Here is a 20,029-nt window from a genome sequence, read left to right as displayed (position 1 = left end):
AAATCATCCTGGATCATGAACGTTTGAACAGCTGCTGCTTAGAGAAGGGAGTATTGAAGTCAGATCTCAGTGGGAGTTCCAGTTCTGCCACTTGGCTGGGACTCTGGGCAAGGTAACTGGTCTGACTGAACTTCTTGTTTTCTCATTTGTAAAATGAGAATAAATTCACACCAAGTGTCTTACGGCTGTCATGCAGTGATATGTGGAATGCTTAGCACAGTGCCTCCCTGGCATGTAGCGCCCACTCAGTGGATGATCATGATTATTTTCAAAGGCTAGGAAATAGTCCAAAAAGATAATGATGACTCTCTTTGTATGAAGAAATTAAATTTTTTTTCCTTGTGTTCTTCTGTGTTTTCCAGATTTCCTGTAATGACAATATTTTACTTAAAAAATTATTTATTTGTTTTTTTTTAAATTTATTTATGATAGTCACAGAGAGAGAGAGAGGCAGAGACACAGGCAGAGGGAGAAGCAGGCTCCATGCACCGGGAGCCCGACGTGGGATTTGATCCCGGGTCTCCAGGATCGCGCCCTGGGCCAAAGGCAGGCGCCAAACTGCTGCGCCACCCAGGGATCCCCTATTTATTTGTTTTGAGAGAGAAAGAGAAGGCCAGAGGCAGAGAGAGAGAGAATCTCAAGCAGACTCCACATTGAGCTTGGAGCTTGACATGGGGCTTGATCCCAGGACCCTGAGACCATGACCTGAGCCAAAATCAAGAGTTGGCTGCTTAACGGATGGAACCACCCCAGTGCCCCAAGAATATTTTACTTTTATGATCAAAAAAGGAAGTTTGTATAAAACAATACAGGGCCCTGCTTTTCTCTCTCTCTCTCTCTTTTTTTAAAGCTTTCTTATGAAAGAATCCTGAGGTATGGGGCACCTGGGTAGCTCCAGTGGTGGGGCATCTGCCTTTGGTTCAGGGCATGATCCTGGGATGCTGGGGTCGAGTTCTGCCTCAGGTTCTCCACTTAGAGCCTGCCTCTCCCTCTGCCTGTGTCTCTGCCTCTCTCTGTGTGTCTCTTAAGTAAAAAAAAAGGGAGGGGGATCCTGAGGTGCAGGTGAGATGCTGTTAAAGCGGAAGCACATCCAGGTCTGGTGACTCAGGCTGCCCATCTTTGAGCTTTCTATCTATACCTTTATCCAGAACTCACATGCAGGTATCTTAGCAGAATCTCACCACTGGGATATCCTGGCATTTCTTTAAGCAATGTTCTCTCAACCTCACCTGCAACCAGAAGATTTTATAGTTCTGGGAATATACGAAAGTAAGGCTCCAGTCAGTTACTCCGTACCAGTAGACCTTACCTATAAATTAGGATTTTGTTCAGGTAAGCAGATAGGTACTTGCTTAAATAAGGAAGGCATGTATCTGTCTCAGGCAGAAGGAAGTCCAGGGCTGGCCTAGGGCTCAGACTGTCATTGAAGAACCAGGTTTGTCCTCCCTTCCCTTTCTGTTTTGCCAGCTTTACCAACAGCTGCCGCTGCTGCCTTGGACCATGTATCAGCATTCTTCCAGGTGGGGCGGCAGACAGAGCCAAAGCTGTGGCTCTGGCACACGTGCCTTCCAATGGTTTTGGCCAGAACTGGGTCACGCGACCCCTTCCAGCTGCAAGGCAGTCTGGGAAGCCGAGTTGAATAATATACTGGTCTCTGTATTTGAGGATAGCAAGTAGAAGGGAGGTTGGCTGAGTCCACCTACAGTATGTGCCACGTTACAGAGACCATCTAGGGTCATCTGTGGACTCACGAAGCTAGCCATACTTGAGTATGGTTCAGTTTGGCTAATATCATACCAAAGACTGATGTGTCTGGACTATTTTTCCAAGTATAACATTGAGCACTGGAGGGGTCTTTCAGTCAGGTGACATCAAACATGATGGGAGCTCAGCCTGAAGAGGTCCATGGATTTGCCCGAGACCACGCTGCAGCTTGACTGGTGGCAGGGCTAGCACTGGCATTCAGCTTTTCTGACTTCAGTGAAGTCAGTTCACTCTTCAGTTCATTTCAGTATCTTGTAAAGGTCGGCATGAATCACTGTCACTTCTCTTAAAGTGATAGATAGAGCCATGGAGCTGCTTCTGGGCAGCCAGTGAAGGTGGGGAATGTCATTAAGCTGAGCTCTTGAGGTTGGAAAAGGAGTCGGAGTCATCATGACGAGAACTGTGTCCATGTGATAATGTGAAAGGAGACCACTAAGCTGTGGTGCTGAAGGACTGTGCTTGTGGGCTCACGTGTCTTGCTGAGACTTGACTGGGCCACTAGAGTGGGAAAGAACCAGCGACTGGAAGTCTGAGTTCTCGGGCCCCACAGAGTTTGGATACCAACGTGCCCATTTCTCTTGACTGGGCCTTTGGGATGTCTTGGGCTCACGAACTCCATGGGACTCTGAATAACTTGGAAGAAGCTAAGTCGGTAACTTTCTCTCCTTTTTTTTTAGGTGTTGCTGTGATTCACAAGCCCTTGTGATCCCCACTCCCACTGCCAGGAGGTGGAGGAGGGGTGGGGTGCTGCCTGTGACTCAGAACAGCGGCACCATGACTGCTGGGTGCCACTCACTGTGAGAAACAGCAGTGGAGTCAGAAGTGCCCTCCTCTGATGTGGCAAAGTGGTGTCTGGCCTGAAGACTGGTGACCTGTCTCCTGCTCCCCTGAAGCATTCGGGCCTCCTCCCTGAGCAGTGGGTTCCTGATAGCTCGAGGCAGCACCTTTGGGCTTTATTGTGTGTTTCTATGGGAACACCTGAGAAACCTGTGTGTGTGTGTGTGTGTGTGTGTGTGTGTGTGTGTGTGTAGAACATGGTGTTCCACTAGGTTGGGGGATGTGTGACAATCTACTGGATTTCTTTACTACTGATCCTTCTGTGCTAGAAATCAAATCACAGAAACCTCTCTTCTGGATTTACCCCATGGGAACCCTGAGATTACTAAAGCTGCTGTCTTCTGGAGGTCTGGTTGAACAGGCCAGGAATGTCCAGAAATGACTGGTGACAGGGGCATTGCTTTGACCATGCCTGTAGACTGGCTTTGACTACTGGCACTGTCTGCAGAAGAGCTGGGCATTATTGAATCTGCACTGTGTCTTCTGTGTGCTAGAACTGGGAACAAATGGGTTCCTTAGCCTCTCCCAAAGGGTGCTCTTCTTTGGGCTCTCTTCCAGGAAGCAGATGAGAACCGTCTAGTCCTTGATGTTTGGGATGCTTTTGTGTCTCTTCAATGGAAAAACTAGCTCTTTGGAGGAGCCCCGCCCCGAGTATGACACTGGAGAAAAAAAATATGTACACATGAAAGACAAAAACAAAACAACAAACCAAAGTGGTAAGGCAGTTCCTGCCTAAAATGGTCTCAGAGAGGATCCTACTTCTGAGTTTTGTTGGGATAGGCAGTGCCCATTTATACTTATTACCCAGGCTTAATTATTCACAGCCTCCTGTTTTACTCTCAAAAGTGTTCTTGGTTTGGAGGGTAAGTAAAAGGTCACCCTACCTCCAAACCCAAAGATAGTTTTGCCCCTGCCTTGGGGTCATATGTGATCTAGATGGACATGGATGACTTCAAAGGAGTACACCAGCTGGGGCTGACCCTCAGCATTTGATGGCAATGGTCAGATCTGTCTGAGGTCCTCGTCTTCCTTTCCTTGTACTCTCTCTCCCCTTGTTCCAGGGCCTGCATCCTCTCTCCAGCCCTCACAATATTTCCTTCCTCCTTGTTTTTCCTGAGAGGGAGGAGGTGGTAAATGCCCTGAATGTGTGATCTCTTTCAGGGTTACCTGCATTTTAAAAGAGGAGCTTGGTGAAAGCTTTGCTAATTCACAGGCAAAAATTATTAGTGACAGAACTTCAAGCATCTGGAGGGGGGTGGGTATTTGAGGACACATGGAATCATTTTCATTAAAAAAAAATTGTGAAACTGTTCCTCAAATTGCAAATCACTTATGTTGGAATTTTTGGCATAAGATGGAAAGGTCTTGTGTCTGGAGAATAGTGTCACGTTGTCGGGGCTGGGGATTAATGCTCCCTGGTGTGGTGGTCCATTTACAGGAGTCAAGGGGCTTTGTGGAACCTGATAAGGGACTTCTGGTATCACTGGGCTACTTCCAAGCAGATACTAAAGGAGACTGGCACCCTCCCAGCTCACTCTGGCAGGAATAAAGCCAGTAGCCTCCCTAGTAGTTGGCTGCTTTGTGTATTTAATGCATATTTTTGAGCACTAAACACTCAACTCTCTTGAAGAAGAAACGTCTTCTGATGTTGAGCAGATATTTCAGTGAGACGTTTGGAGGGCAGCACTGAGGCATCTGGAATTTTTAGTGGCTTCGGAAAGAGGCTAAAATATCCAGCTTTGTTGGACATGGAGGAAATATTTCCAGGGGAATCAAGGCATGCCTTCAGTTAGGTGCTGTGTTCTCACCTGCCCACTGGAGATGACAGTGGTTTCAGAGCTCTGCCTTGGCTTGGAAGCTGATGGAATGAGCTTCTTGTTGCCAGTGTTCTTCCTCTCAGCCTGAGGAAGGTTTGGGGCTTTCTTTTGGTTTCTGGTGGGGATGAGGCTGGGGGTTGGGGTCCCATGTGTGTTGTTCACACAGCTCCTGATTTCAGATTAAAGGTGAACTTCCCACCCCCTCTCCCAGCACCTGGGAGCTGAAATTTCATGCATATGTGGGAGAGGTTCTTGTTTTTCATCTGCCTAGAGTGGGTCCCTTCCCTCAGAGCTCACCAGCCATATTTTCTGCTTTTGGAGTTTTGCTATTGATTCCACGTCACAGCTCCCCAGGAAGCACTGCCCATTTGCCAATAGTCCTGCTGAGGCCACATTCATTTCATCCTCATGCGTCCTTTCTCATGGGGACTCTGACACTGGTACGTCACCACCAAAAAGCCATTGGGCTCTAGCCGCCCACAGATGCCATTTAAAACCTGCTGTCTCACTATCACTAGGTACGATTCTCTCTCCACAGTGAACACAACTGACTTGATTTCAAGTCTGTGCTGGTCACATGGTAGGTGAACCCCTTGCCGCACCCCCCCATCTGGGTGGCCACAGCTGCTTGTGAATGCAGCTTTGCGGATGGCATATCTGAAAGCCGATCACAGTGATGAGATGGAATTGCAGCCCAAGGTTAGAAGCCGCTTAGATGCTGCTTGGATACTGATTTGGACAACACAGAAGTCAGACTCTGAATTCCAAAGTCACTTCTAAGTACTTAATGGCATCTCTCCTTCTAAAAAGTTGCAGTATTATGCAAATGAAGCTGACCTCATTTTCTGCTATGCAGTAAGAACACTTAATTCTCTTGAATGACAAACGAGTTGCAATATCCCCTAGCATGCTTTTCGAGCTGTGTTACTTTGATATCTGTTGTGTAATGTTTGTATATTCCTGAGCCAGATCCTTTCAAAGATTGCCTTTTTATAAAACTGAAGCTATAGCTTTCAGGCTAAACTTTTAATGTAGATATTTTTATAAGATAATTTTTTAGGATATTTGATTTTTATTATCCATGATAATGAAAAGTTCTGTTCCATAAGTCATTCACTCTTATAGTTCATGCCTGTAACTATTTTCCCTTTGCTTGTCACCCTCCTAAAACAGATTTTTCAGTAGTTCTGGGTAGATGAGTCTTTTTTACTTTGAGTCCTCTTTCTCATACCATATTTGAGGGAGATTGCTGGAAAACACAATCACTGGTGTCTCTAGAATTGCTTAGGGACTAATGTTTAGCCTGACTCAGCAATTACCCTGTACTGCCTGGCCACTGTTTTGGAGTCCGTTCCTTGCAGGAGTGAAGCTGGTTGACCCATCTCCTGGTGTCTCTCACTGCCTGGTGCTGAGCCTGGCATGCTGTAGCATGGAGATGCTCCAGAGAAAGTCTGCCCTCCAGTGTATACTCCCAGGAGTTTCCTAGGTCTAGTAAACTAGTCCTCATTCTTTTCTGTCCCGTTGTTCTTCTGAAGCTTCCACCAGCTAAAGGCCCTGTTGCTGGATGATGTCCCTTTTGGAAGCATCTTGTTTATAAACTTTAAAGGAGGGGTCACTCCTCATGATCATTAAGAATGTGTTAAGCATGTCCTTTACAGATGCTTATACTACACCTAAAGCTTACTTGTTTCTTGAGCTTTATCTATATACTCCAGCCTCTATTTTGTGTATTTTTCTGCCATTAGCCTTATTGAAAAAATCTTTTATTTTTATTTTTGGGACAGGTGCCATTTGAATTGCCTCCATGCTCCCCATTTGCACCTTTTTGGATCAGGTTGGGAGATTGAACAAACTCCTATTCCAGTTAGCTGGAGTTTTTAAGGTTTTGTTTTCCTGGAGAAGCAAGGAGGTTGGATTTTTTTTTTTTAAAGTGTTTGCACTATTTAGAGTCCTAAGCCCCTCGTGTTAAGCTGTGCTGTGTGTGCTGTGTGACCAAGCAGCAGCACTTTTGACATTTGGGAATGGAAGAGACTTCTATAGTGGATAATCACAACTTCATAGCCCCTACACAGCCTTTGTCATGGGGCTAAGTGTCTCGTGGATATGGCATGAGCCAAGGCAGGAATGCTTGTAACTGTGGCATTTGGAGAAACAAATTATGTTCTTGCCTTGGGTTATGAGTTTGAAAATTATTTCCCCCTCTTTCTAGTGGCATAAAAGGGCCCTTGTTCGACTTCTTATTTAATTTGTGTATGATGTATAAAATACTTTGAAAGAAGGCTCAAGACGCTGAATGTGTATGTTTGTGTGGGTGCTCTGTCCATGTGGTTGCCTGTAGACAACCAGACTTGATCACTGATGCCCTGTTAACACACTGCATCGGTAAGGTCCTTGATCTGCTCTTCTCTGCTTGGATGTTAGAGCCCATCTGTCTTGTAAAAGAACACTTGTCATATCCTCCATCAGTTACAGTGGTAGCTGAAGAAACCATTCCTCAAATGTATTATTTCAATAGGAATCAAGTTTTAGTTTCCCATACTTCGTGTTAATTTTAATAAAAGCTGAACTGTGAAAACCTTTCTCAGTTTTTCATTTCTATAGTCCAGGCTCTTCACTAGGTCTTATTCCTGTGTATATTCAGATTAATTTTGTTTTCCTCTCTGACCTCAACACAGTACCATGCCCACAAAGATCTTCTTCAGTGAGTCCCAGAGAGGCCAGTCCCCCCAGTCAGTGTTTGGTGGTGTAGGCAACTGTCCAGCGATCACTGTCAGGTGGGTGTGCTGGTCTCGGGCACGGAGAAGAGGAAAAAGAGATCTGGCTGTAAATAAATATTGATTTTCAGAAGTTTTTTAATAAGACCTAGAGGTTTTATAGACCTCTTGTTTTTATTGTTACATATACAAATATTAGTTGTATTTTATTAAATATGTACAACTTTTAAATGTCTATTTATAAAGTATCAACATATATGAAATAATACTAGACTACATTTACCGAGTATGTACTATGTTCCAGGCACTTATGTAGTGCTTTTCTTCTGTGAACGCATTTAAGGCTCATCAGTTCTGAGTGACTACTATCTTTTACAGATGAAAATATGAAATGCAGAGGGGTTAAATAACTTGCATAAGGTAGCAGTGCTGAAGGAGGCTGCTAAATGCAGTGATGCAGAAGGGCCTAGTTTTACCTCACATCCACTGACTTGGCTTCTTTCTCTCTGGCACAACTGTGTTTAAGTCCCTTTTGTTTCCTCCCTCCCTCTGGGTGGGGATGGGGACAGGTCTCCTGAGTTTACAATCTGCTTTAGGAGTAGAGAATCTTCCTAGCTTTGGCTCCACTGACTCCAGAGAACAGGGGATTTAGTAGCATGTGTATAACTGTTTATATTACAAAGGAGTTTCAAGGGATTTTTTTGGTTTGTTTGTTTCTCAGAAAAGTCTAGTGAGGTAGCCAAGGCAGGTGTATTTTGTGCAGTATGTCTCTACCTAGTGTGTACCATGGGCACTTCCTCAGTGGAGGGACTGGTACGTGTGGAACACGCAGAGCAGGTGATTTATTAGAAGTAGTGATTCTTTCTCTCATCATTCCCATTACACAGATGGGGCAATAGACTAGGAGGAGGTGAAGCAACTTGCTCAGAGTCCCAAAATCAGAGCTTGGACTCTATCACCCAAAGTCAGTTGGCTCTATACAACAGAGTGACAGCAGTGGCTTAACCAAAGAGTGGGTTTTTGCTCACATAAACGTGAGTCCAGAGTTAAGCACTCCAGGGCTGACACAGCAGTTCCGTGTTGTTGGGATCCTGGGTCCATCTGTTTTTTTTTTTTTTTTAAATCTTCCATCCTTTCCATGTTACAGGATAGATGCTCCACAGCTATTGCCATATCTGCAAAAAGGGAGGGAAAAAAAGGCAAGGGGCAGTACAAGAAAGAGGGCAGTGCCTGTACAGGAGAGAAAAACCTTTCCAGAAATCCTTAGTAGAATACTAAGCGATTTCTGCTTAGATTTCTCTCAGGGCCCTAGGCTGTGGGGGAGTCAGAGGAGGTGAAGGCTTTCAACTGGGTGCATTGCTGCTCCAGACGAACTCAAGAGTTGCACTGGGGAGAAGGAAGATGAGAATGTACGTTGAATAGACAAGAGCTGTGTTGGCTACAAAGCTCCTCTTAGCTTCCTGTCTCCAAAAGCCATGCGGTTCCCTCTTTACCAGTCATTTGATCCATCCTTTCACATCTGGCCCTGGAATTACCTTGGCAAAGCACTAACCATATGCAGGGCTCCTTGTCGTTGAGGGCTAATGGTGCTCCCTCTGCCCTTGGCCCCTGCTGAGGGGATTAAATGGGGGCCCTGGTGTAGTTCTCCTGTCAGATCCTCACTAGCTGTCTCCCTTGCTATATCGGCATCAGGGTGGATGGCTCTCCTGCAGGATGAATGAGAAATCCCAAGCAAAGTGCACCTTTAGGAGCCTGTCATTGAGGCTTTAGAGGCAGCTCATTTATCAGCTGTGCAAGTTTTCCTGAAGCACTGATTGAGGAGGCCTGTCAGCTGCAAGATCTATGACCTTTATCTCAAGAGTGACCCATGTATGCAGCACCATCAATCTTTCTGAGCCACAAACTGGGAGGCAGAGGTGGGTGAGATTTGGTATTGGTCTCTTAGAGGCAATTTTCCCAACTCCTTTGTCCTCTTGTCCTCCAGGATGTCCTCACTTTTAATGGTGGCCCACTGGGTGGTGTCCAGGGCTGTGCTGAGCCCAAGGAGGTCAGGAAAATGATGCGCACAGTCTGGCTGCCAAGCAGCTATCCTAGGTCTGTTCTTGCTGGGTAAGGCTGCCACCCAAGCCCTGGCCACAGAGCAAGAAGGGGGAGTATCTGAGCTCCAGAGGCCCAGGGCTAGGAGGATATGTGGCACCTGGCTAGGAGGATATGTGGCAGCATAGAGGGCGTGGCTAGGAGGATATGTGGCAGCATAGGGCTAGGAGGATATGTGGCTAGGAGGATATGCACCTGGCTAGGAGGATATGTGGCAGCATAGAGGGCGTGGAGGGAGAGCCTGGAGACCTGGTCTCAAAGTATCATTCAACAACATAGCATGATGGTTAAGAGCTTTGAGTCTGAGTTAGTGTGCATTTAAATCCCTGTTCACCCATTACCGGGCCCCCTTCCAGACTCTGTGAGGACAGACAGGTCAGTACAGACATCACACAGTAGCCACAAGGGAGCCCACACTGTTGGGGAGGTAGCAGCTCCCTCGAGGGTCTTCCTCTGAATCCAGACCTCACCTCTACGTTTAAACTGAAGCCTGGATCTGAGGTGAGAGGATCAAGGAGGGGAAAGGCTGGGGCTACACAGGGCATCCAAATGTATTTTTTCAGCCTCAGATCCATCATTTTAATGTAACCTGGCCTCCTATTTCAATGATTAACTAAGGAACTGTCTGTCTCGGCGCCTGCGATTTCTGCACAACCCTGATAAGGAAGCCCATAAAAATCATCTTCAGGCACCCAGAGGAGATTTTATGTGTGTCCCAGAAAGGCTGGTTTAATGTCTAGCAGCTTCTAGGAGAAACTTCCTGCCTGGATTTGGGAGGCTGTTAGATGCCAGGATCCTGGGAATGCAGGAGGACCACCCCCAGGTTGACCCAGGAAGGCCCAGGTAGACAGACATGGGTGGGATGAGTATCAGAGCTGGGCTTTGCTATGGTGCTATGTGACCCAGAGGTGCCGAAGTGGGCTCCACACCCTAGAACTGTGTCAATGGAGCAACTCCCACTGTTGGCCTGGGGGGCTCACTGCCTGCTCTTGCTGATTCTGTACTTTGTGTGTATTCAGTATATCTTAACTCATGCAATACATATTTATCCAGCTCTTGAATGTCAGGCTCAGAGCCAGCTCTATAGATATGATACACATGAGAGGGTCCCTCCCCTGGCAGGATTCCTGTAGAGTTGTGCAAAGTAATAAAGAGGGAATCACCATACACTATGGTAAGGGTAAGTGTAAGTAAAGGGGACTGTGGACACATACAGAAAGGTTAGGAAAAGCATTCTGGTGGAAGTGGTGGTAAGCTAAGATCTTACTATAGATAGATGATGGGTGTTGGCCTGGTAAAGGGATAGGTGGAGGTGCTGGGGAGAGAGGAAGAAGGAATAGCAGTGCAGAGGCCCAGAGGCCATAAATGTGGCCTTTTGGAGAAAGCACCAGTACTTCAGAATAGCTGAACCCTGGAGTGTAAGGGGAGAATGGAGAGGAATGAGGCTGGATTGTTGGGCAGGAGCCATGTCACAAAAGGGCTTGAAACCATGGAGTGGTTCAATTCTCTTTCTGGAGATCACTGGAAAACATCAGAAGTGCCATCAAAGTTGGTCTCCCCAAGGAGCAGACTCTGGGGCTCTGGGACATTCACACCGAATGTTATTGGTGGGGACTCCTAGCAGTGACACTTGGGAGCAGAATGAAGCAGGGGGAGAAGTTATAATGTGCTTGTAACAGAGGCCTCAGCCAGTCCCCTGGGAGCTCTGGAGCTGGGATGGCCTTTCACTGTCGTCCTGAGTTAACACAAGGGGGACAGACTTTTGCATCTCTGCAAAAATCAGTCATTGACCAAAGAAATAAGTAAATTGGACTTCATCAGGATTAACAGCTTCTGTATTTCAAATGATGCTATCAAGAAAGTGAAAAGATGGGAGAGAATACTTGTAATCCACAGATGGGAGAGAATACTTGTAAACCATGAATCTGATGAGTATTTAGTATCCAGAATATATAAAGAATATATATAAGAATATAATTTAATAAGAATATAAGAATATAAGAATATATATATATATAACTCAGCAATAGGAAGATAACCCAATTTAAAAATGGGCAAAGGATTTGCATAGACAGTTCTTCCAAAAGATATACAAATGGCCAGTAAACACATGAAAAGATGCTTGACATCATTAGCCATCAGGGAAAAGTCAATCAAAACCACAATGAGATACCCTTTCATGCTCATTAGGATGGATACAATAAAAAAACTCATACTCATTGTGGTACATATATATATACATACATATATACTCAATATATATAAACTCAATAACAAGTATGCCAAAGTTGTGGAGAAATTGGAACTCCCATACCTTGCTGGGGGGATCATAAAATGGTACAGCCTCTTTTTGGAAAACAGTCTGGCAATTTCTCAAAAAGTTAAACACGGGTTTACCATATGACCTGGCTAACTCCACTCCTTGGTACACACCCAAGAGGAACGAAAACATACATCTACACAAGAACTTGTACATGAATGTTCATAGTAGCATTATTCCTAGTAGCCAAAGGTGGAACCCAAATAGTCATCAGCTAATGGATGGATAAACATACAAAGAATGAAGTACTGATGCTCCAATACGGATAAACCTCGAAGGTATGTAGTTTTCTTTGGCCTAAGTGGTTTGACACTTCTACTTTGGAATGTCCATGTACATTTATGTTCAATAAAAATTGGAGCTGTAAAAAACAACAACAACAACAACAACAACAACAAAACACCAAATCTTGAAGGTATTATGCTCAGTGAAAGAAGCCAGAGACTTAAGGCTGCCCGTTGTATGGTTCCATTTATATGAAATATGCAGAATAGGCAGGTCGATAGAGAGGGAAAGTGGATTAACGCTTGCAAGGGCTTGAGGGGAAAGGGAAAAGGAAGTGACTGCTAATAGCACTTTGTAGGGGTGATGAAATGTTCTGGTATTAGTGGTAGTGGTTTTATAATTTTGTGAATATATGAAACTCCCCTGAATTGTACAAGGATGAGTTTTTATGGTGTGTGAATTATAACTCCATAAAAAGGGTCATTTTGTTTGCAGACCCTGAGCCCCCACAGGTCATATAACTTGAGTGGGGCAGCTCCCTCAGGCCGAGAGCATTGCCTGGGGTAGGGCTCAGCTGTGAGCATTTAGCCCTCCACACTCCACAAGGAGATAGTGCCTCTGGGTTTGAGTCACATCCCACAGTATCCACTACAGAAGGCTTCCAGGGTGGAAGTGACAAAGTTAAAGTTTTCCTTTAGCGTGTAGCCTTCACGACAACTCTAAGAGGCAGGAATTATTCTCTCCCTTTTGAGATGAGCTCAGAAAGGTTAAGCAAGACGTGTAGGGTCTCCATAGCTAGTGGAAATTTGAACTGGAGTGTGAATTCATGTCTACCTGGGGCCGAAAGTCAGGTTCTTCACTATGATTCTCTGCTCTTTTGTGTTCAACCATCCACAGATTTGTTGCCACTGAAGAATTAATTCATTTGAAAGCGGGGACTGTGTCTGAATATATCTTCAGTGCCCAGCACAGAGCATAAAAATGTGTGCTAAGCTGAAGTAAGGAGTTCCCTTCCCAACTACTACAGTATCTTGCCACTGCTAATATTCAGCAAAGGTAGTTTTCTCTAAGTCACAGGAAAAAAAAATAATGGAATGGGCAAATTTTCCTCAGTTTTAATCCTTTCTTGGGGGGATGCAAATGTTTGCTTATACTTAGACAACTTGTTTATACTAAAATCTAGTATCAGAAGGCATCTTATTTATCAAAAAATGTGTAGACTTATCTTCATCAATATTTCAGTTTCCTGTCAGATGCTCCTACACCTAAACACATTTCCTTGAAGATATGAGGAGAGTTATGGATTTCAATAGATTGAAGTCAGGGCTGACTTGAGGTGCAACTTGACTGTTTTCCCCTAGGCTTTCCTGTGTGGCTGCTTCCTTGTGGCTGATGGAGGATCAGGGACATTATCCTCAATGTATATGCCACCAACTCCCCCTGCCAGACCTGTTATTTCCAAGGCCCAAGCTGCTGCCTCTTGGGTACACCCAGGCTAGGGGTGAGATGGGCATTCATAGGTGCCTCTGGGGGATCCCTGGGTGGCTCAGTGGTTGAGTGTCTGCCTTCAGCTCAGGGCATGATCCTGGAGTCCCGGAATCGAGTCCCACATCGAGCTCCTTACATGGAGGCTGCTTCTCCCTCTGCCTGTGTTTGTGCCTCTCTCTCTGTGTGTGTCTCACATGAATAAATAAATAAAATATTTTTAAAAAACCCACATAGGTGCATCTGGGTTACCTTTGGTCCGTTTTTCTCCCTATGGGGGGGGAGGGTTGGGAGGAGGCATGTGTGTAGGGGTTACTTAGCTGGGAGACAGTACCTGGAAAGGTACTTTTCAGACTGGGTGACTGGGTGGTTCTTGGAACCCAGGGAGGACCACACATGTTTGCTGTCTTTAGATGAAGTTTCAGCCTTAGAACTCAGTCAAAGAGGACCTTGATGCTATTAGAGTGATAACATCCCAGTAGGGATGTTATCAAAGTTGACAGCCTCAGCAGTTGTTCCTATCTGAACGTGAATGCCTAAGCAAATTTGCAAGGAGAGGGTGCAAAGGGCTCAGGGGCCCCGAGGGGGCCAAGAGGAAAAACTGGGGACAGAATAGCATAGTGGTGAAAAATGAGGCTCCCAGGACATGCTGTGTCACTTGACCTCCTGACTCTACTGTTATACACCCTTTCCAGGTTGTTACCTCATTTTTGAAATGGGATAATAATAGTCCTCAATGAGTAGGGCCGTTGGAGGAATAAAATTAGGTAGGACATATATGGCAGACATAAATGGACTTATAGTCACATGAACAGAGAGAAAGCACTATCATTTTCTCTTATAGTCCTCTGGTTTTCCTCATGAGTCTTCCATAAGCTGGCTAGTGTGGAGGGAAAATCCATTTTAATCTACTCTGGTAAACTGAATCTTATTAAAAAATGTGAACAATCCCCATAGGTACTTCTCAGCATCTCATGTGTTTCTGGTTTCCTTTTCTCTTACCCCAGTTGGTGTCCATGAATGCGGAAGGTTAGGTCCTTGTGGCAGTGGAGGAGAACTGGTTCTCATCAGGGTTAGGTTGCAAGAGAGGGGCATACAGCAGGATATTTCATGGCTTGTGAAATTGTTGGGAGAGGTAAAGAAACAGAGTCGAGATTACTGTGGCTCTCCACGTGTGCTGCAGAGCAAGACTGCCAGGGTGGTGCTGCCTCCCTGCTACAGATAGGAAGTTGCAGAATCAGAGACAGTAGATTAAAATGGATTTTTTTTTTCAGGTAGGCTCCACGCCTGAAATGGGGCTTGAATTCATGACCCTGGGATCAAGAGTCACATGCTCTACTGACTGAGCCAGTCAGGCACCCCCACACACTGTTCCTTTATAACCTAATACAACTTTTCTCTGCAAAAAATTAAAATGTTTTTACCCTTTTCCCCCTAAAAGGGATGACCCAAATTTCATCAGTCCCTGTATCTCTGGGTGACATTATTCCTCTTCTAGTTGAGGGATGATTCTGTCTTTATATCATATAACCTGAAGGCTGTGTACTTAACAACCACAGTGTATGCTAAAGCCTATAAAAATAGAAAAAAAGAGAGGAAAGGGATGACTGGGGCCTGTGTGCTCACGCGCATGTGTATGTGTATGTAATGTGCATGCATCAGTTTTTGCTGCGTAACAAAACTCAGTGGCTTACAACAACCACTATTTATTATTTGTAGCCATTCTGTGGATGGGCTGAGAAGTTCTGACCTGATACGGTTTGGCTGATCTTTGCTGGGGCGACAGGTCATCTAGTGGCTGGAGGATCTAGAACAACCTCACTCAAGTATCTGGTGGTTGGTAGGTTGTTGGAGGGGGTCTCATTTTCCAGCAGGCTGGCTCATGTTTGTTCATGGTGTAGTTCCAGGGTTTCACACGTAGCAAGACATGGAACTACAAGGGGCAAAACTTCTCCAGTCTTTGCTTATGTCACATCTATTAATGTCTTATTGGCCAAAATAAGCCACACGGCCAACCCCGCATCAAGGGATGGAGACATAGACTCTACCTTTTGTTCATAGGTGAAGAATCTTATGGTCATCTTTGCTATCGCAATATATATGTACACCAAGACAGACCACATGTGGGCCCTGAAACAAGTGTCAGTACATTTAAAAGGATTTAAATTAAACTGGAAACCAGTAACAATAGGGTTTTGGGGGAACTCCCACCCCCAAAATACATAGAAATTAAACCACAGTCCTTATCAGGCTTGGAAGAGGCGGACAGGAATCTGCCTTTGCTTTCCTTCATCCCTTTCTAGACCTAATGTTTCTGCAAGGATAGCAAACATTTGGGAAGTTTGTCCTCTAATGGTTCTTTATGCTCTTGGGCAAAACCTGTTGCCACATTTGCTCATTTTCCCCCTCAGATTTTCTAAGGATCACTACTGTAGTCAAGTGACAATTTGTTAAAATGTGTATTAGGATTCTCCAGAGAAACAGAACCAAAAGAATATATATCATATATATAATATGTGTATAATTTCATAGGAATTGGCTCATGTGTTTATGGAGGCCACATGGTCCCATAATTTGCCATCTGCAAACTGGAGAGCCAGAAAAATGATGGTTTTCAGCTTTCGTCTGAAGGTGTGAGCACAGGGGGCCAATGGTATAAGCCCAGGTCTGAACCTGAAAGTCCACGCAAGTCCAATGGCAGAAGATGGGTGTCTCAGTTCAAGGAAAGAGAGCGGAGTCTGCCTTTCTGTTCTATTCAGGCCTCCAGAGAATTGGAGGACACCTACCCACATCTGTGAATGTCATCTTCTCTCCTCATTCCACCAATTCAAATGCTAATTGCTTCCAGAGACACCCTCACAGACACAGCCAGAAATAATGTTTTACCAGCTATCTGGGCATCCTTTAGCCCAGTCAAGTTGGCGCATAAAATTAACCATCACAGATGCCTCTCATCATGTCCCACTCACCCAAGTTAGGTTCCTCCATTTCTTCCAAAATGGTGCATTTTCATCAAACACTAAGCCTTGGACCATTACTTCTGGCCAGCCATGCCTCTCCTCAGGCTGTCCCTCCCTGCTTTAGCAACTGGTGAACGACATCTGGTTGTTCTAATTGGTCTTCCTAAGTAGCTGGATAATTAGCATAGAATCTGTTGATATCAAAACCCTATTCTGAGAGCCCTAGGTACCCTATTCTGAGCCCAAGCCAGGCATCACTAATCTGTTATGACACAGTCTCACTGGCCTCTGGAAGACCAGACACAGGCAGCCCCTGCCAGTCAACTGAAATTGGCATCAGACATGAACCTGATTTGTTATGGTCAATTTTTAAGTACTTGCCCTTGTGTTCCTTTGCCCCCCATAACCCTAAAATACTGTTCTGATGTTCTGGGTATGGGTGAGAAGGGGCTGAGAGTCACATATCTTAGAAAAATGCTATAATTGTCAGAAGTTAAAATGAAAATTGGCTACACAAAATAGTGAATTAAGTCATGGCTTCCCCCTTGCCCTCTGTAATAGTGTAAAATTTACAGTGTTTTTTAAGTTGTGGAGTTTTTTTTAAAAATACCATAAGTTGTGCCATGTGGGGAGTCTTAACATCAAGTTATCTGTGTTCTTCCCCAAGCATTTTTCTCGTGAAGAGCTGTCTTCTGCTCTTATTGCCAGAGATCTTAGAAGCTTTTCCTCTTGTGTATGAAGAGGGTCGATAGATTTTAAAAGTCAGCATGGTCCTATAACTTAAGAAAATACCTTATTTGCACACCAGAGGCCCCTCTTTGATTTAGAAATACAAATAGTGGACCAGCTACCAGCTCTTGAATTTCTTCTGTGTGCCAGGCACTCCCCTCAGTGATCTAGCTCCCTCAGCTCCTTTATTCCTCCCCAATAGTCCTGGGAGCCTAGTACTGGTGTCCTCTTTCTCCTGATGATGAAATAGCCCCGAATTATCAAGTAATTCATTGAAAATTGTACAGCTAGAAAGTGGCAGGGTTAGAATTTGAATCCAGATCTGTGTGGATAACTAATACTCTTCCTCTCTTCTATCTTAGGAGTCATAATACTCTTGCTTTTTGGGGTCTTATAGACTTCTCTGCTTTTTTTTCCTTGCTTTCCCTTTATTTTCTTTAGCTTGCCCTAAGTCAAACTCTTTTATTCTTTTTAAGATTTTATTTATTTATTCATGAGAGACACACAGAGAGAGAGGCAGAGACACAGGCAGAGGGAGAAGCAGGCTCCATGCAGGGAGCCCGATGCTAGACTCAATCCTAGGACCCTGGGATCACTACCTGAGCTGAAGGCAGACGCTCAACCCCTGAGCCTGCCAGGTGCCCAAACACTTTTCAATCTCTCTCTCTCTCCTCTTCCTACCCTCCTTCCCTCCGGTTAGTCTGTGGAGGCTTTGCCTCCAAGATAGGAGCACCTTTCATCCCAGGGACGCTGCTTAAAATGCAGGAATCCCAGGGCTGAGAAAATGGCCTGAGACCTAAGGAAATGCTGGCATTGGGTCCTTTTGGGAGGGCAGGATTTGAGAGAGGCAGGAGGAGGCTCAGTAGGGGAGGGAATGAAGGGGAATGTAGGAGGTGGAACAGCTAAGTCATGTTGCCTTTTTTTTTTTTTTTTTTTTGTATACTTTTTATTGGAGTTCGATTTGCTAACATATAGCATAACACCCAGAGCTCATCCTATCAAGTTGCTTTTAACCTCACAGACCTTAGGCCTTAGACCACGAGAGTTACTCATTGTTTAACCACTTGCCAAACCCTCCCTTGAGTGCCCATTGTATGGTGAGCTCTGTGCTGGGCTCTGGCCATCCTCAGAAAACTAAGTCCTACCCCAGGAAGTCGGAGGAGGGAGAAGGACAGGTGTGCCTGGAAGCCTGCTGCCATCCCACCGGAGAGGTGCTCTCAGGGTAGGGAGGGTGCGTTGGGGGTGCAGGAGGAAAGAGCCTCTCTTTGGAACTGGATACTTTGGGCACCTGGTCGTACTGCAGCTTCAGGCCACACTCTGCATTTCTCCTCTCTGCTCTCCGGCTAGTTGTGAAGACCAATAAACCTCTCGGAGCCCAGGTCAGTCATTAAATATCATGAAATCGGTATTTTTCTGGAGCTACTCTCACTACCTGGGAAGGAGGTGCTCTATCGCAAACCTGGATCTGCAGGCCAGGCGTCTATGTTGGGGCCTCAGCTTTAGGATCCACTAAACACTCCCATGTGTTTTCTCTGCCTGTAGTATCTATCTACTTTTTTACCTGAGAGGCTGGTCCTTGGATGTCAGTCATTGCATTTCATTTCCAGCTGCTCAGTGCTTCCAAAATGCCTAGTGTGTGTCCCGTGTTTTAAGTCCAGCTGTCTCAAACATACTCTTAAATATTAGAAGGAAAGATGCCCCCAGGCTTTTGGGTGTGCTGTGCTACAACAGGAACTCAACCTTCTTTATGTAGATACATAAAGACATTCTCTGCCCGATGCCTTTCACGCTAGCCGCGGGAGGGGACTTGGGTGGTTTGCTCGATTCCCTGGTCCTGGCAGATCTCGACCCTGGAGGCGCCCTGTGGGCTGCCCCTCCCCTTCCCCTGCGCACCCCAACTCTTGCCTTTCTCTGCTCTCAGCCCGTTGGGGTTCAATCGCACATAGATTTGGCTCTGAGCCCACTCCCAGTTTAGACCCGAAACAAAATGAAAAGCCTCAGCCCTCCAGACTGGACCCAACTGGAGAGACAAAAGCAGTGGCTGCCCTTCTGCCACTGGTGGTTCTGGTTTCCCTGAGACCTGACACACCTTGCTTTTGACATCCCTGGCGTTAGCCATGCTCTCTCTGTTTTCCTGTTTTATGCTCAATAGCTTGGTACTTAATATTAGATCCGGTTCTGTTGCCCCTTGGAGAAAACTGACGGTGTGGCCAGACCAGGTGAGCATCTGCGTTTTCTCAGCCTTGGCCGCTGGTATGAGGCCTGTGGTGACAATTCCAGCACCGGTTTTTGCAGGAGCGCTGTCTTAAAACGGCAGGAGAGAGAGGCAGAGCGCTCCCTGGGTTTCAGCATAATTTGGTTTTATTACAAGGGTTTTCATTTTGATGGCAGCATTATTCTTTTCATGGAAGAAATTATCTTCAAATTATTTAATCTTACTCTTCTATCTCTGGGGATACTCTGGGGTATATTGCTGCAGTCTTTACAGATTGCCAGAAAATAGCGGGCCTCTCATTTTAATCATTTGCACAGATCCACGTTTGGAGGGAGAGAAAGGATCTTGTTATCATAGAGACATTTTGTCCCTGAAATAATTCTAAAATATCTGTGCTTTCCGGAGTAGAAGCACTCAGGGTCTTTCATCACTCCCAAGGAAAGATATTGTATCAGCCTACAAAGAGCTGAAGTTTCCTGTCAAGGAAGGTTCTGGAGGAGATAGACTCAAGGATCTTTCTGGGGTAGCATGTGTTACCATGAATAGCAGATCCTGGGCAAAATATTCATTTTAATTAAAAAAATTTTTTTGGTCTGGAATATCATAAGCATTAAAAAAATTAGTAGTTTTGGATAATAAGAAAGCAGCTGAATGAGCAGGCTCTGGGAAGCCTGGGGAGGACCTTGGAGCTGGGAGCCGAAGGGGCTCCTGGGCGGTGAGTGCTGTGACTCAGCACAGGTGGCGCTGTGGTCCCCAGCTCCTGGCCCAGAAACAACCCCAGAGGAAGGTATGAGTGAGGGTTTCAAGTGCATCTGGGCCTGAGGCTGCCTGGGTCTGGTTGGCTCCTTCTTGCAGTGTCAGCAGCC

The 20,029-nt window shown here is 45.4% G+C and overlaps 1 protein-coding gene across 4 annotated transcripts in view; it reads left to right on the top strand.

Moving 5' to 3' along the window:
• KLHL3 (kelch like family member 3) overlaps window positions 1-6,993 on the top strand; it is a 113,315-nt gene extending 106,322 nt beyond the window's left edge. For all 4 annotated transcript variants that reach the window (XM_077911801.1, XM_077911799.1, XM_077911798.1 and 1 more), the window contains one exon: window positions 2,442-6,993. In XM_077911801.1, coding sequence (XP_077767927.1) covers window positions 2,442-2,470 — 29 coding nt within the window. In that variant the 3' untranslated portion in view covers window positions 2,471-6,993. The remainder of the gene's footprint in view (window positions 1-2,441) is intronic.
• The last annotated feature ends 13,036 nt before the right edge of the window (window positions 6,994-20,029 follow it).

This window comes from Canis aureus, chromosome 10 (assembly GCF_053574225.1).
Source record: "Canis aureus isolate CA01 chromosome 10, VMU_Caureus_v.1.0, whole genome shotgun sequence".
Taxonomy (NCBI): Eukaryota; Metazoa; Chordata; class Mammalia; order Carnivora; family Canidae; genus Canis; species Canis aureus.
Note: the sequence above shows the minus strand (reverse complement) of the source record. Positions and strands in the feature narration are given on the sequence as shown.